General features: G+C 44.6%; 1 protein-coding gene across 2 annotated transcripts in view; it reads right to left on the bottom strand.

Annotated features, from left to right (window-relative positions):
- The window catches only part of SFXN5 (sideroflexin 5), a 179,452-nt gene that overhangs the window by 42,238 nt on the left and 121,843 nt on the right, over window positions 1-15,371 (bottom strand). For both annotated transcript variants that reach the window (XM_084625465.1, XM_084625466.1), the window contains 2 exons: window positions 10,542-10,657; window positions 5,061-5,146 (listed from right to left, as the gene is read on the bottom strand). In XM_084625465.1, coding sequence (XP_084481591.1) covers window positions 5,061-5,146; window positions 10,542-10,657 — 202 coding nt within the window. The remainder of the gene's footprint in view (window positions 1-5,060; window positions 5,147-10,541; window positions 10,658-15,371) is intronic.

The following is a 15,371-nucleotide window of genomic DNA, read 5'->3' as shown; positions in this document are numbered from 1 at the left end:
CAGATAGATCTTTTGCCCCCACTGCTTCCCTTGGAAGGCTATTCCAAAATTTCACTCCTCTGATGGTTAGAAACCTTCGTCTAATTTCAAGTCTAAATATAATGTGAGTGAGGTCATATTTTTTATTGGACCAACTTCCAATAAAAGTGAAAGTGGTGAAAGAGACAAGTTTTCAAGTTTACACACCTTGTCTCTCAGATAGACAGACAGGAAAAAGAGCGGCCTGGCAATTTTCCACCTAAATGATTTTTTGACAGAAAAAGACAGCTTCTGCAAAATTGAAATTTTTCACTGGAAAATTTTGATTTTCCCCAAAAATTTCAATTTCCCTTCAGGAATACCTAATCACAATACTTCATTTCAGGTTGGTTACACTTGTATTGAAACATTTCACTTTGTTGAACTGATCCAAAACATTTTGTTTCAAGCCAATTCAAAATTAAACTGAATCTCTTCATGGTACTGTATTGCCTCATGGGAGTTGTAGTTCAGGAGTTTCGTGCCACCATTTTCTCCTATGGACCAGGTCCCCTGGCTTGACTATGTCTCCCATGATGCAGTGCAGCCTCCCCTCTGACCAGGCTGTATGGTGCATCATGGAAGATGTAGTCTGGTCAGGCATCTGAATTACAACTTCTATGAGGCAATGCAGCACGATTGGGAGATGCAGTTTAATGTTGAACTGACTTGAAACAGAAGATCTTAAAAATCACAATCATGATCACAACCTTGGGATTTTCCACATGTCAATACTAACATGATTTTAGCAGCTGATAACTCACAAACTGCTATAGATAAATAAAGGATAGAGGTTCATAGCACTTGAAAACTGGAGTTCCAAGTTTTCAGGTGTTATGGAACCAATTTTTAAAACACTAACAGTTCTCAAGACAACAGTGATAAGTTCATGTTGGAACTGAAGAGGGAGAAAAGCAAGGCAGCAATCAGAATAAGGTATCACAGCTTTCCAAAACTAGATATTATAATGGGAGAGATCTTCAAAGCCACAAATGGCAGCGAGACACCTATCTCTCACTGAAAGTCAATGGGAGTTAGGTGCTTATATGCCATTTGTGCCTTTGAAAATCTACTGCATTGTCTGTAAATATTATTATAAATAAGTAGAGAAATTATATTTCTGCTCATCCTTATAATATAAGCACAGTATTGCCAATCCAAAGCATTCAGAAATCGAAAGCCAGAGCCCGAACCATGATATTGGCTTAAAAATAATAAGTTTTTTTAAAAAATAATAAATAATAATTTTGTTGGTTTGGTGGTTTCTGAGCCTTTAGGGGGCACTCAGATCACATTTTCATGCTCTTCTTTGCATCCACAAGGGCTAAAAAGTTACTTAAAAAAACCTGAAACCTGAGATTCTCACCTCAGCGTTTGACTCCAGGAGACAACTATTGTATGAATATAAAAATGTATAATCCCAGCCAATGCCCCAATGGAGTCTTTATGGGCCAGATCCTCTCCTGGAGTAAACCCGTGTAGCTTCGCTGGCCAGCTCAAAACCTGGTTTATAAATCGACTTTCCTTCCTTGCTGACCCTGTCTGTTATGCCTCCACCTTCCTGTACTGACCTGAACTGAAAACTCAATTCTTCCAAAAAGGCCCTTCCTCTTTAGTCTTCCCCTCAGAGAGTTGTCATCAAATTAGACTGAAAATGTTTATTTCACTGACCACTAAAAACAAAAAACCCTGCAAAAAAATGTAGAACTGCACAGGTACATGCCTGGGGAGTCTTCTGGCTCCAGTGGGAGACTCCTGTCTTTGGGCACCCTCTGCTGGCATCCCAAAAGCTGTCCATCTCCCATTTTTAGGGACAGACAGCTCCTTACGGCAAGAAAGGAGCCTCATACTATAATAACTGGTCTGAGAAAACCATTGAGCAAACATGGATGAACAGAGCAACCACAGCAACCACACCATGCAGCAGGAAAGAGCCACAGATTTAGAGTAAGGAAAGCAAACACTGGTGGTGGGAGAAGATCACTACATCTCAGGAAATGCAGGCTGGAGCAGGCAGTACTTAGTGCCTGGGGGATTTAATGGGAACAGGAGGAGATGCTGGAGCAAGGCAAAGCCCAAGAAGGTCATGGTGGGAGAGAAGAAGAAGGTGACTACGACTGGAACAGAGGGTAGTATTTTAAGGTTCTGCCAGAATTCCCCAGGCTGGGATTTGGCCTGGACACCTGGGTTCACAGCCTGATCTTTGGGAAAAGGGGATCAAAAATTCCATAAGATCTTTAAACCACCTTGCACATGCCACACAAGGTGCTAGTTTTACATCTCATCAAACGGCACAGATTTTTTATTTGGCATGAACCATGTGGGTCTCAGGAGTCCTGGATTCAATTCCTAGCTCTGCCACTGACCTAATGGGTGACACTGGGCAAGTCACTTCCGGTCCATTTGCCTCAGTTTTCCCATGTGTAAAATAGGGATAATACCACCGCGCTTCTTTGTAAAGCGCTTCCAATGAAAAGTAAGTATCATCAGTATTCACAGCATGTCTGTTTGGAAAGTACCAAGCACAGGGTTTGTGCTACAAAAATAATTAATAGCAGGGAAGGAGGATGGTCTTGTTGTTAAAGCAATGGGCTGGGACTCTCTTTGTGATATTGGGCAAGCCATTTAAGGTTTGTTTACACAAGGAAATTATTCCACAATAAGGTAGGGTGCAATTTTAAAGCATAACAACTATTCTGGAATAGCTGTGTGGAAACTCTTATTCTGGTTTAGCTTAATCCAAACTGGAATTATTCCGGTCAATATCCCCATGCAGACAGGCCCTTAATCTCGCTCTGCCTCATTTTCTAATCTGTAAAATGGGGCTAATAATACTGTGATTCCTGCCACCCTTTGTCTGTTGTGTCCATTTAAGAGAATCCAGGGTAGGGACACTATGTGTTTGTACAGCACCTAGCATGCTGGGGCCCTGGTCTTGGAGAGGGTCTCAAGAGGCGACAGTAATACAAATGAACAAGATGCCCAGAAGCCCATCAGCCATTAACGCTTACAGAAAAAAGGCTTGATCCTTTCTTTTTAATAATAATAATAATAATATATAATAATAAATCAGAATTTCACACAGCCCAATTGCATTTATGGACCAAGGACAAAGCTGTTGCTACCCAAAGCTGAGGTTCAATACCCAGTCGTGCTAATTATTGTTTACTTTGTCAGTGGAGTGTTTTAGAGTTGCCATCATTAACATTTGCTTAAAAAATGCTTCCAGTTTAGCCATCAGAACAAAGGTAGCTGGCACTTTAGAGACACTATCGTTCAAAGCAGTAATCAGTCTCTGAAGGTTCACAGGTGACACACGCCCCATTGAAGCCCACTGAAACTGAATGAGGTGTCCAGATGGGATAATAGTAGATGGCCTCTTCTCTGGCAGAGAATTTTTTTTTAAGAAGCCAGGAAAGAGTAAACATCTAGAACAAAAAAGAACTCACTGCACTACCTTCTTAGCAGAAAAGAAAAGACATCCTGGAACACAGGGGAGGAGGAGAATGGAAATGGTCACTGGATGTAGCACATATTTTGTTAAAATGCAGGGACACTGATAATTAGACATAATATGATAATGCTGCCCCATACCACACACACCCTAACGTGCTACCAAAAACGTAGCATTTCTCAAAAATGCACTGAAATACCATGGAGCCATACATCATGGGGGAGCCAATCTTAATCACAGGAAGCCAAGTTTCACAGAGCATGCAACAGACAGCATTCAAGGCTAGTATTCTACCCATGCTTCCATACAATTAGGCCCAGTTTTTCAGAAAGAGGCCCAAGGCCTGGATGAAATTACATGCTTACGGCCTGATCCAAAGTTCACTGAAATCAATAGAAAAGGAGGACTTGTGGCACCTTAGAGACTAACCAATTTATTAGAGCATGAGCTTTCGTGAGCTACAGCTCACTTCCTCAGATGCATATCGTGGAAACTGCAGCAGGCTTTATATATACACAGAGAATATGAAACAATACCTATTCCCACCCCACTGTCCTGCTGGTAATAGCTTATCTAAAGTGATTTCCAGCACAAATCCAGGTTTTCTCACCCTCCACCCCCCCACACAAATTCACTCTCCTGCTATCACCAGCAGGAGAGTGAATTTGTGTGGGGGGGTGGAGGGTGAGAAAACCTGGATTTGTGCTGGAAATCACTTTAGATAAGCTATTACCAGCAGGACAGTGGGGTGGGAATAGGTATTGTTTCATATTCTCTGTGTATATATAAAGCCTCCTGCAGTTTCCACGATATGCATCTGAGGAAGTGAGCTGTAGCTCACGAAAGCTCATGCTCTAATAAATTGGTTAGTCTCTAAGGTGCCACAAGTCCTCCTTTTCTTTTTGCGAATACAGACTAACACGGCTGTTACTCTGAAACCTGAAATCAATAGGAATCTGTCCATTGAATACAGTGGGTTTTCAGCCCCCTAAAGAGTAATGGTAATCAAGCAACGGCAGCAATTCAGAAAGATTTCTTCTTGTTCCTTTTAACGAGAAGCCATAATACTGATATTACTGCTACAATATTTTACACTGATTGCCAAGGATGCCGAAATAACAATACAGTGTGTAAGAATACAATTACTGCATTCTACTGGAGTATACTTTTGTCCTTGGCCAGTTTGACAAGGATATTTCTCCTGAAATCACAGTTAACGTCCACACTGGAGCTTGAAGGTGTAATCTCGGGCGCAGGTAGACATACCCGTGCTAGCTCTGATCAAGCTAGCAGGCTAAAAGCAGAAGAGTAGCCATGGTGGCATGGGTGGGCTAGCTGACCTGAGTACATACTTAGGGTCTTGGCTAGCCCCCTCCTGCTGCTTGCACTGCTGTGGCTACATTGCTATTTTTAGCATGCTATCTTGAGCTAGCACAGGTATGTCTTCCTGAGCAGGAAATGACGTCTTCCAGCTCCAGTGCAGATGTACCCTAAATTGCACATCTTTACCCACGAGGCTGTTCCTCACTTTCCCTCGGCTTCCCTTTTTCTGGAAATTCCCCCCTGCCCCACATCACCCAACACTTACTTTTCCAGTATAGACATAATAATTGGAGGTAGAACCAGTATAGGCATTGGCAGGACCACTCTAGTCAGGGCTGTCTCTATCAGTGCCTGAAAAAAAAGAAAAGAAAAGAAATAGAAGACATACACTTAGAACTGCTCCCAGCATATGCCTTCTTTGATCAAACAATCCACCGGGTCAGAAATCCTTTCCCTAGCATTTTTTAATGGTATGTATATGGTTGGAATGTAACCACAAAGATTGATAACAAGGTTGATACCAGTCACTTGCATATAGATTCATAGATTATGAGGCCGGAAGGGGCCACTGTGACTATCTGGTCCGACCTCCTGTACAACTCAGGCCAGAGAACTTTCGTCAATTAATTCCTACTTGAGCTACAGCAGATCTCTAGAAAAACATCTAACACTGATTTTAAAATGGCCAGTGATGAAGAACCCACCACAATCCTTGGCAAGTTGTTCTATTGTTGTTAATTACCCTCACTGTTAAAAATTTGCACCTATGTCCAGTCTGAATTTGTCTAGTTTCAGCTTCCAGCCATTGGATCTTGTTATACATACCTCTGATTGCTCGCCTGAAGAGCACGCCAATTTCTGTTCCCCATGCAGGTACTTCCAGACTGTGATCAAGTCACCCCTTAACTTTCTCTTTGTTAAGCTAAAAAGACGGCATTCTTTGAATCTATCACTGTAGGGCTATCTCTGCACTAGATAGCTTACAGTGGCACAGCGGTACCGATAGCTGTACTGCTGTAAGGTCTCTCGTGTAGCTGCTCTGTGCTAATAGGAGAGAGCTCTCCCGTCGACATATTAAACCACACCCAATGAGGTAGCTATGGTGGCGGGAGGAGCTCTCCCTGTAGCTGCTGGATGCCAGTTGCGAGGAAGTCTTTGATTATTATTATGCGCCATGCAGGTTCGGAGGCAGTGTGTGCTAATCAACTTCCTGGATTCATCAGTACTCTCCGTGAACTCCAGGAACCTGAATAACACATACTGCCCCCTCAGCCACCCCGGAACCTGCATGGCGCATATAAAAAGCTCAGGTTCTTCAGAAGAGACGTGAGCTTTTCCCACGGGGCGGCCTGGGGTCTCAGGAGGGGAGGCGCAGAGTGGCTGCGGGAGCTCCAGCCAGCCCGGGACTCTTCCGGGAGCAGGGGGACTTAGGGCTCTAGCTGGCCCAGGGGTCCTCCAGCCATCGGGGGGTCTGGGGGCTCTGAGCACAGGGGGGGCCCTCAGGCAGAAGCGGTGGAGCCAGGGGGGCTAGTCTCCCGAAAGGGGGACTCCACCCACCGCCCATGCTCTCCCGCCGACATAGTGCTGTACACACTACCACTTATGCCAGTAAAATGTTATGTCGCTCAAAGGTGTGTTTTTTTCACCCTGCTGCGTGACATATGTTTTGCCAACATAAGTCATAGTGTAGACATGGCCTGAGTTATGTTTTCTGAACTGCTAATCATTCCCGTGGTTCTTCTCTCAACCCGCGCCAATTTATCAACACAGGGCTGGGCAGTAAGTGCTCTTCCCATCCCAGAGAGTTTTCTAGAGTTTGAAAAATGTTCCCATTCCGAATCAGGAAAGGAAATCAAAACCTTGAAATTTTTCACACACTGACAAACTGAAAAAATAATTCAATTAGGGTAAACAAACGTTTTGTTTCAATGATGACTTTTTTTAAAAAAAAACACAAAATTTAAAAAAAAAACTTTTCAGATTAAATTTACTAAAACGTGTATACAAAAAGTCGTTTGAACTTCTCTTTCGGAAAATGTCAAAAAGCAACATTTTGACAATTTCAAAAGGTTTTTTTTTGCAAAAATGTTTCGATTTGGGAGATTTGTCAAAACTGACCCCATTTGGCGAGCAGTTTTGGTTTTGATAAATCAGCATTTTTCATTTAAAAAAAAAATTGTTGAAAAATTCCTGCCCAGCTCTCTTTGCCTATATTCTGTTCTTGCTCTGTTGCTCCGAATTATGGACCAAAATCTGTGCTCAGTTATGCCAGTGTAAACCCACAGTAACTCTGATATAAACGAGAGCAGGGCATGGCCCTACCATGTAATAATAACTTAACTTTCTATCTATGAATATGGGTCAGCAATGTGATGCAGTTGTGAAAGGGCTAATATTCTGGGGTGTATTAAGGAAGATAACAATCCCATGCTATTCCGCACAGATGAGGCCTCAGCTGGAGTACTGTGTCCAGTTCTGGGCACCACACTTTAGGAAAGATGTGGATAAACCGGAGGGAGTCCAGAGAAGAACAAAAAAAAATGATAACAGGTTTAGAAAACGTGACCTATGAGGGTAGGTTTAAAAAACTGTGTATGTTTAGTCTTAAGCAAAGAAAACTGAGGGGGACCTGACAGTTTTCAAATACGTTAAGGGCTCTTATAAAGAGGACGGTGATCAATTGTTCCTTATGCCCACTGAAGGTAGGACAAGAAGTCATGGGCTTAATCTTTAGTAAGGGAAATTTAGGTTAAATATTTAAGAAAAACTTTCCAACTCTAAGGGTAGTTCTGGCACAGTCTTTCAAGGGAGGCCGAGGAATCCCCGTCACTGAAGGTTTTTAAGTGCAATTTGGCCCAACACCTTTCGGGGGCGGGACAGCCTAGGTTTGCTTCATCCTGCATCAGAGCAAGGGGCTGGCCTAGATCACCTCTCAAGGTCTGTTCCAGCCCTATATTCCTATGATTCTATGATCTACGTCATCACTAGAGCATTTGAGCCCCTCACAAACTCTGATCATTGTATCCTCACATGAACCCGGGAGGTCAGGAAGTACAATCATCCCCACTTTACAAATGCGGGAACTGAGGCACACAGAGATAACGTGATTTGCCCAAAGTCACACAAGGAGCATGCAGCAGAGCCAGGAATTAAACTTAGTTCTCCTGAGTCTTAGTCCAATACCTCAACCACAAGACCGGCCTGCCTCCAATGCACTGTGCCACTGAATCAGGCTCTAACATTTACTGTGTATGGTTTTAGCAATAAACTCCTGAGGTCCTAGCCTGCTGTTTGGTAGCCAAGGGCTCAGAGCTCAGGATGTGTTCTCCACACCAGCCCAGAGAAGTAGAGCTGAAGTAGACGCTCCTCTCTCCCCACTCCGAACTGTCTCCCAAAGGGATGAGGTGAGCAGAGCAGGAGAGGGTGAGGCTGTGTCTGCATTCACTGGCTGAGGGACAGGGGATGACACAGCTCATGCTGAAAGAAGGGAGGGGGATGAGCTGAATTGATGGGAAGCTTGGGGTGGGTGAACCTGTGTGAGTCTGGAGGTTGGGTGGTGAATCAAGGAGGAGGACACGGGGCTAACGCTGAGTGATGGGGTGCTGGGAGGGGTGCAGTCAGGAGGTGGGGGAGACAACCAGGTGCTGACAGGAGCAGACTGGTGGAGAAAGCAGGGTGCGTATGCACAGCTGCAAGGAGGGTAACTGAGAAATCTAAACACTGGTGGTGGGGGAGTGTGGCTAAGCGGCCCAGTCAGAGCAGAGCCCAGTGGCTGCTGCTGACTGGAAGGAGGACAGAGGGACAGTACAGCTGCCTGGCAAGTTGTGTGAGGTGAGACCCATCGCAGCTGAGCTATGTTTCAATTCCCTCTCCGCATGCAGCCACGCAGAGTGGGAGTGCGGAACCCCGCCCAGAGACTCGGAGCTGCAGCAGCATAGGGCAGCAAAGGTAACCCCCACACAAGGTTTTCCACCGATTGTCACCTTCCTGCATAGATAAAAATGCCAGTCGCACGTCACTCAAAATGTGCTGCCAGGTAACCAATTAAGCCCAGATTCTCAATGGTATTTACATGGTTCACTCCCATTGAATCAATGGAAGTTAGGAACCTAGCTACCTTTCAGGATCTGGGCCTGAGCCATTTGGCCAGACATTAGAACACAGAGAGGTCTTGGGCTAGGGATGGGGTGGGGGCAGGTCAGAAAATCTGGTTCACCTCTGATAGAACTGCCTCTGAGCTCTTCAGCAAACTGCTTAACAGCTCTGTGCCTCAGTTTCCCCTTCAGTAACATGGCAATATTAATAGTGACTCACCATTCCTTGCAGGCAGCTGAGAGGCTAAGTTAGTTACCTCTGTAAAGTGTTTTAAGAGCCTTGGACAGAAGGAGCGATAGACGTGCCAAGGATTGTATTATGAGCTCCTCTACCTGGATTTGTGCCTCTGCACACTTTACCTTTCAGATTAAAACCCGCTAGAAAACAACCCGGTTCAATTAGATAATCAGACAAAGCTCTGGAGACAAAGCTACTCAAGAACAGAAAAAACAGGAAAGTCATAATGTAGTCATGAGCATATGGCAGAATTTAGAAGGTTGGCCAAGGGGTGGGGTGGGGGGGAACAAACCAGGTGTTAGCAAGAGAATAAAAACAGCTGGGGTCTCCTTATAAAGGTTTGGTTGATGGCTATTAATGTCATTTGGCACATGGCGGGTTAAAGAGCTATTCAGCTGGCAAACTAAGTTTTTCTCATTTGTAAAAAGGTGTATGTTAGCTCTGCCCTATCCTCAATGTCAACTGCTTACAGCTTCCACAGTGAAATCCTCAGACTGACAGTGGGGGAAAAGGGGGGGGGGAGACAACAGGATCTCACTTAAAAGAATTCATAGATTTTTGAGGCCAGAAAGGACCAGTATGATCATCAAATCTAACCTTCTGCATAACATGCCCCATCAACTTCTGGTGGAGCTATATCATATCTTTTAGAAAAGCAACCAGTCTTGATTTAAGACCTCAAGTGCTGGAGAATCAACCACAGACTTAGTGAAGTTGATCCAGTGACCATTGTTAAAAATCTGCTCCATACATTCTTATCTGAATTTGTCCAGCTTCACCCACTGGATCTCATTCTGCCTTTTGCTGCTAGACTGGTCACACGGTAACCAGAATCATAGAATATCAGGGTTGGAAGGGACCTCAGGAGGTCATCTAGTCCAACCCCCTGCTCAAAGCAGGACCAATCCCCAATTTTTGCCCCAGATCCCTAAATGGCCCCCTCAAGGATTGAACTCACAACCCTGGATTTAGCAGGCCAATGCTCAAACCACTGAGCTATCCTTCCCCCCTTGTAGCTAACATTTTAAATGAGAGTTTCTATCACTCTTATTCTACGATTAATCTTATTTGACTAAACCAGGCATTCTGGACCAAATACTCAAAAGCAGCTTCTATCCCAACTGTACCCCTGATCTGTCACCTGTACATTTTTGTGTGCACCAAAGCCCCCAGATTTCTGAGTGCTCACTGTTCTTGTCTGCGCAAAGCAGGTAATTAACCACCATAGCCTGATTTATCTTGGATGATCAATAAGGCCTCGACTATCCCAGTTTTCTAAATGACAGTTGAGATTCTCCTTTGTTTCTAGCTCACCCAAACCAGGGGTTCCCACAGCCATGGGCTTCCTGGGGCGTAAAGGCCAGCTGTGTATGTGTGTGTGCCCTAAGCTCCAGGGAACCCCGCAGGTACATACATGCTTGGCAGCAATTCTGGAAGATCCGACAATGTTTCCGTTACTGTCCAGGACATCGATCCCTTCTTCCAGCTCTGTGTGCCTCATCAGGACAACATTGCAGATATTGGCGCTAGCTGAGGGCGAGAAAAGCACAATGGTCAGTTATCCCTCCGTCAGGTTTCACAGGACACTGGGGCAGGCTGCAGCCCCCATTTAAAAATCAAACAGCCACCTTCTGCTCTCAAAAAGAAAAGGAGGACTTGTGGCACCTTAGAGAATAAATTTGTTAGTCCTCCTTTTCTTTTTGTGAATACAGACTAACACGGCTGCTACTCTGGAGCTTCTGCACTCAGTAACCTCCATTCCACTCTGCTTTTGCTCCGCTGTAACTGAGAGTAGACCTCCAAAGGGATTTGGGAGGGTGGAAGGCTGATACTTGCAATGAGAGTTACAGGCATTCATGTAGAGGAGGGTAATACACCGAGATCACGTGCTTTGACTGACCAGGCAATTTGCTGTCACAGTCAGAGGTCGACTGAGGCAAAATGGGGCTTGGAAACACCAAAATGTTCAGCCTCCCCAAAACTCTCCTTTGTATGATGACTGCTCCTCCTCTATTGAAATCCCTCTTCTCATCCTACCCCCTGACCAACCTCCCAGAGCAGCTCACCCCAGGACGGCATTATGTGCTGCCCCACTGCCTACTACTCTACCGGTCCTTTTGACTGCAGACCCAAGATCCCAAGGAGTCTACTTTAATCTACCCCAAGGACAGCTTGACAGACACAAATTCTTCTGGCACAAATAAACGTTTGCAGGCCTGACAGAAACCTGTTGAAAATGATTTCATTGAGCCGTGGGAACAAAATCCAGATGTTTTAGATCAGCACTGCATTCAGCTCTTAACAGTGCATACGAAGTTTTGTAGAATCTAATTAGAAGCAACTTCATTAACACATGCTGTTGTAAACCCTGTTCCTGCTGAACTCCCATCATGGGGTGGCAACATTAAGGGGAAAAGAGCTGCTTAGATTTGGTTTTCTTTCTTTCTTAAAGAGAGCTACTTGCTTGACACTTTAATTAGGTATCTTTCCAAACCAGACTATAAACCGCCAGTGCCTTAGCGGGTTCCCTTGATTTTCAATCAACATTTAGCCTCAACCTCCAAGTCCGCTCCAGTTGTGCAGCTCATACCTGGCCTCAGAGAGCTGCCCTTTGCTGCGATTCATGGCTGATTAGGTCTCCGGGCTGGAATTCTTTTGAAATAACCTCCTTCCTCATTAGTCTTGACTAGTGTAACCTTGCCCCTGTTCTCAGTTCTACTCTGAATGCTGCTGCTAGCCTCAGCTGACTGGCTTGTGGCTCTGGCCATATCACCCCTTTGTGGAGTCCCTTTTCCAGTGCATCAAACACAAACTTCACATTTTTACCAATAAGGTCCTTCACTATATAACCCTTCTCAATATGTCAGCAACTTTATCTTAGCAAGCTGTCAACTTTGCTTTGCAATGCTGGCTTTCCCCATCTGTTAGTCCATTTCTCCTCAGGCACCTTCATGCTATCTCCCACCCAAGGCCTCATACAGTGGAAAAGTTCCCTGTCTTATCCCCTCTTTCGAACGCCTCCTTCCCTCACTTCTGTCACGATGCCTACAAAACCCGACCTGCGGACACTGACTAGGCAGCAGAATCTATTACCGATACAAATATGCTTGTTTCACTATTAACTTGTCCTGACTTGTCTGTCTCATTCACCTGTGGTGAGCAATCCGGGACAGGGACCATGGCCCAGAGCTTCAAAGGTATTTAGGCTTCATTGATTTCAAAGAAAGTTAGGAGCCTGAATATCTTTGAGGATCTGGGCCTCCCTTTTTATTACACGGGCCAGATCCTCCGCTGGTGTAAATCAGCATAACTCCAGCTGACTTCAAGGGAGCTAAGCCAATTTACACCAGCTGAGGATCTGCCGCCCCCCCCCCCCCACCCCGCCACAATTTCTGTACAACGCACAACAGTGAGGCCCTGATGGGCTCTACTAACAAACAGGAACAACTAGTCAATATGATCATACCTAACAGAATGGGATCAGGCAAAGAACAGCAAAACAGTCTGGTTTTGCAATACTATTCATTTTACGAGCTCCTTCCAAAGGCACGTTTCGGCAGCTCTTGAAGGGTTATAATGTTTGCTAATTAAAGTCAATTCATTTAGTATGACCCACTTTTATTTTTTTCGAGTGGCAGGAGGGCATGGGGTGCAAAGCAGCTCTCTGCAATGGAAGCTGATTTGTGTCATCACAGAATAGGAGGGAAACCGCATCCATGTGCACACATTTAAGGAGCTGGAGTACTGGTTAGGATTACGGAGCACAGTCATGTGGCAGGAAGACTGAGAACACTCATGTTATATGAGGCAACATAAAAAAGGCACCAGGGCATCTCTCACCTTAGGATGGTTAGTTATTATGGGGAAGTGGACTGCCAGAGAGAACCAAATCTCTCCTTCACTCCCCGCCACAACATACACACACGCACTCTGCTAGCTACTTCCAAGCTCTAAGTATTCTGCAATTTCTCAGGTCAGGAGTTCCCCTTCTGCCCTGTGTATGTATGTGTCTCAGAGTTTTCAGGACCATTTGCAATTATGCTATTTAACTTGGTTTTCAGCTTTGAGACTCATCTAGGAAGGAGAAGGCATGGCAGGAGGACTGAGGCCAGGGCCCCATGCTTCTAGGTCAATTGGAAGGAGAAGCGGAAGGAGAGGGGGTGGAAAGCAGTTTCTAGACACAGAATTTTTCTCATAATTCTTCTCCCTCTCTGTTTCCAGGCAGGTGGAGCCATAATGCCAACTGCTGCTAACCATCCCATGTCACAGTCGGAAAGAAGAGAGACTTGGAATAAGTTTTACTTCCTTTCTGCTACTAGGGTGACCAGATAGCAGGGGTGAAAAATCAGGACAAAGGGTTGAGGGTAATAGGTGCCCATATAAGAAAAAACCCTGACTATCAGTACTGTCCCTATAAAATCAGGACATCTGCTCACCCTATTTGCTACGTATGTTACAAACAAGCCACTGTTATATACTGGCGAGATTCCAATCATAACCACGCTCAGCCCACCCCTGAAGTCCTTGGTTTGGCAAAACTCCCATTAACTTTGAATGGATTTAGCCTGTTCCACTGGGCAGGGCACTAGAATAGATGAAAGGAGCCTTGGGCTCTGTTCCTGGTTCTGCCACTGACTTGCTGTATGGCTTTGGGCAAGTTTCATCGCTTCTGTATACCTTAGTTTCCCCCTCTGTGAAACAGAGACACTGATGCTTTCCCGGCTTCGTAAAGTGCTTTAAGATCAGGCTTGACATACACAGGTGAGGTAGGGTGGCTTATTGTGTTGTATTGGCTCTGTGGATAAACAGAGGCACAGTCTCCAGGGTGGTAAATCCAGCGTCCTTCACCAGCACTAAATGTACATGGAAGTATTTTAAAAGTGAAAATCCAAGGTTTGTGGATTACCAAATACACACTGGAAGAAGCAAAGGTGGGCGAACAGTCTGCTCGTTCTGTAAAAGCAAGCCAAATCTGCCTTATTGCTTTGAGATCGAGCTAAGGTGCTTATATGGCCCCTGTAGTATGTGAACCCCTCAATCATCTTTAGAGTGTTTAGGGAATCTGGACTAGATTCAAACAGAGATTCTGATGTTCAGAATTTGGGAAAATCCTGTCATAAATTCCTATCTGTCCATTATTTTGTTGACAATCTTTTATAATATTTAGCCCTTTATATGTTCAAAGTACTGGTCAAATATGAAAGATCTAAGATGATCATCCATCAAATGCCTTGTCCCTTGCAACATGTCCTAAGCACTTACACTAAACAATCTGTTCCACCTTGCATTTTGCCGTGACACTCGGTGTACCTTTCCCAGACCTGAAGAAGAGCTCTGTGTGGCTCGAAAGCTCGTCTCTCGCACCAACAGAAAGTTGGTCCAATAAAAGATATTACCTCACCTACTATGCCTCTCTGATTCTGTACGTATTTCACATTTACGTGTGAGTTGGTAGTCTTTATACATGGTGAATATGTCTTTTTGTTCTGCCTAAATGGAGTTGTTTAAAGAGATTAAATAAAAACAGAAAAACACCCTTGTGGAATTCCTATTTGGGTTAACAAAACGCCCTCCCCCCAAAAAAAAAACAAAAAAACCCCAACTTGGCCATAAATCTTGAAACTTTAAAGGCTTCTTTTTAGGTGAAAAAATCCCGCACTGCATTAGTGCCACTCCAGCGAGCAGAAATAAATTCCTGAGCTGACTTACAATACACACTAGCAGCATTAAAGTGCTGTTCTACTCTGAAAGGCGACTAAGTAAACAATGGCATTGTGGGGATCACTGTCTCATAGTAATTTCTCTATCAAATCTCAGAGCTCTGGGTGGGTGCCCTCCGGTATGAAGTTCAGATAAGACCCAGAGCTAGATCAATCAATCAATGGGCTCAATTTATAAATAAAAAGACATTTTTGCTAACTACCAGCCCTGCAAGCTCACCCTGGGATCTGGGGGCCTGGCATATGGGTGTTTTTCCATTGACTTCAGTGGGCTTTGGATCAGGCCCTGGGAGGCCAAACTGGTTTCTATCCTTTTTGCATATCATCCCCAGTAATAAAGGTCAAATTCTGCCCCTAGTGACATCTCTACCCCCCACCCCATATACACTTTACATTATGCCTCCAGGAACAGTGAGGCAATCTCACTGCCCCTGTATAACCGATTGGCACTAGGCCTGAACTCAGCTAAACATTTAAACATGTGTTTAATTTGGGGCCTTAGTAGACAATTCCGCTGATGAAGG

Source organism: Lepidochelys olivacea (assembly GCF_965140295.1).
Source record: "Lepidochelys olivacea isolate rLepOli2 genome assembly, chromosome: 4".
NCBI lineage: Eukaryota > Metazoa > Chordata > Testudines > Cheloniidae > Lepidochelys > Lepidochelys olivacea.
This window is presented reverse-complemented; position numbering and strand designations above follow the sequence as displayed.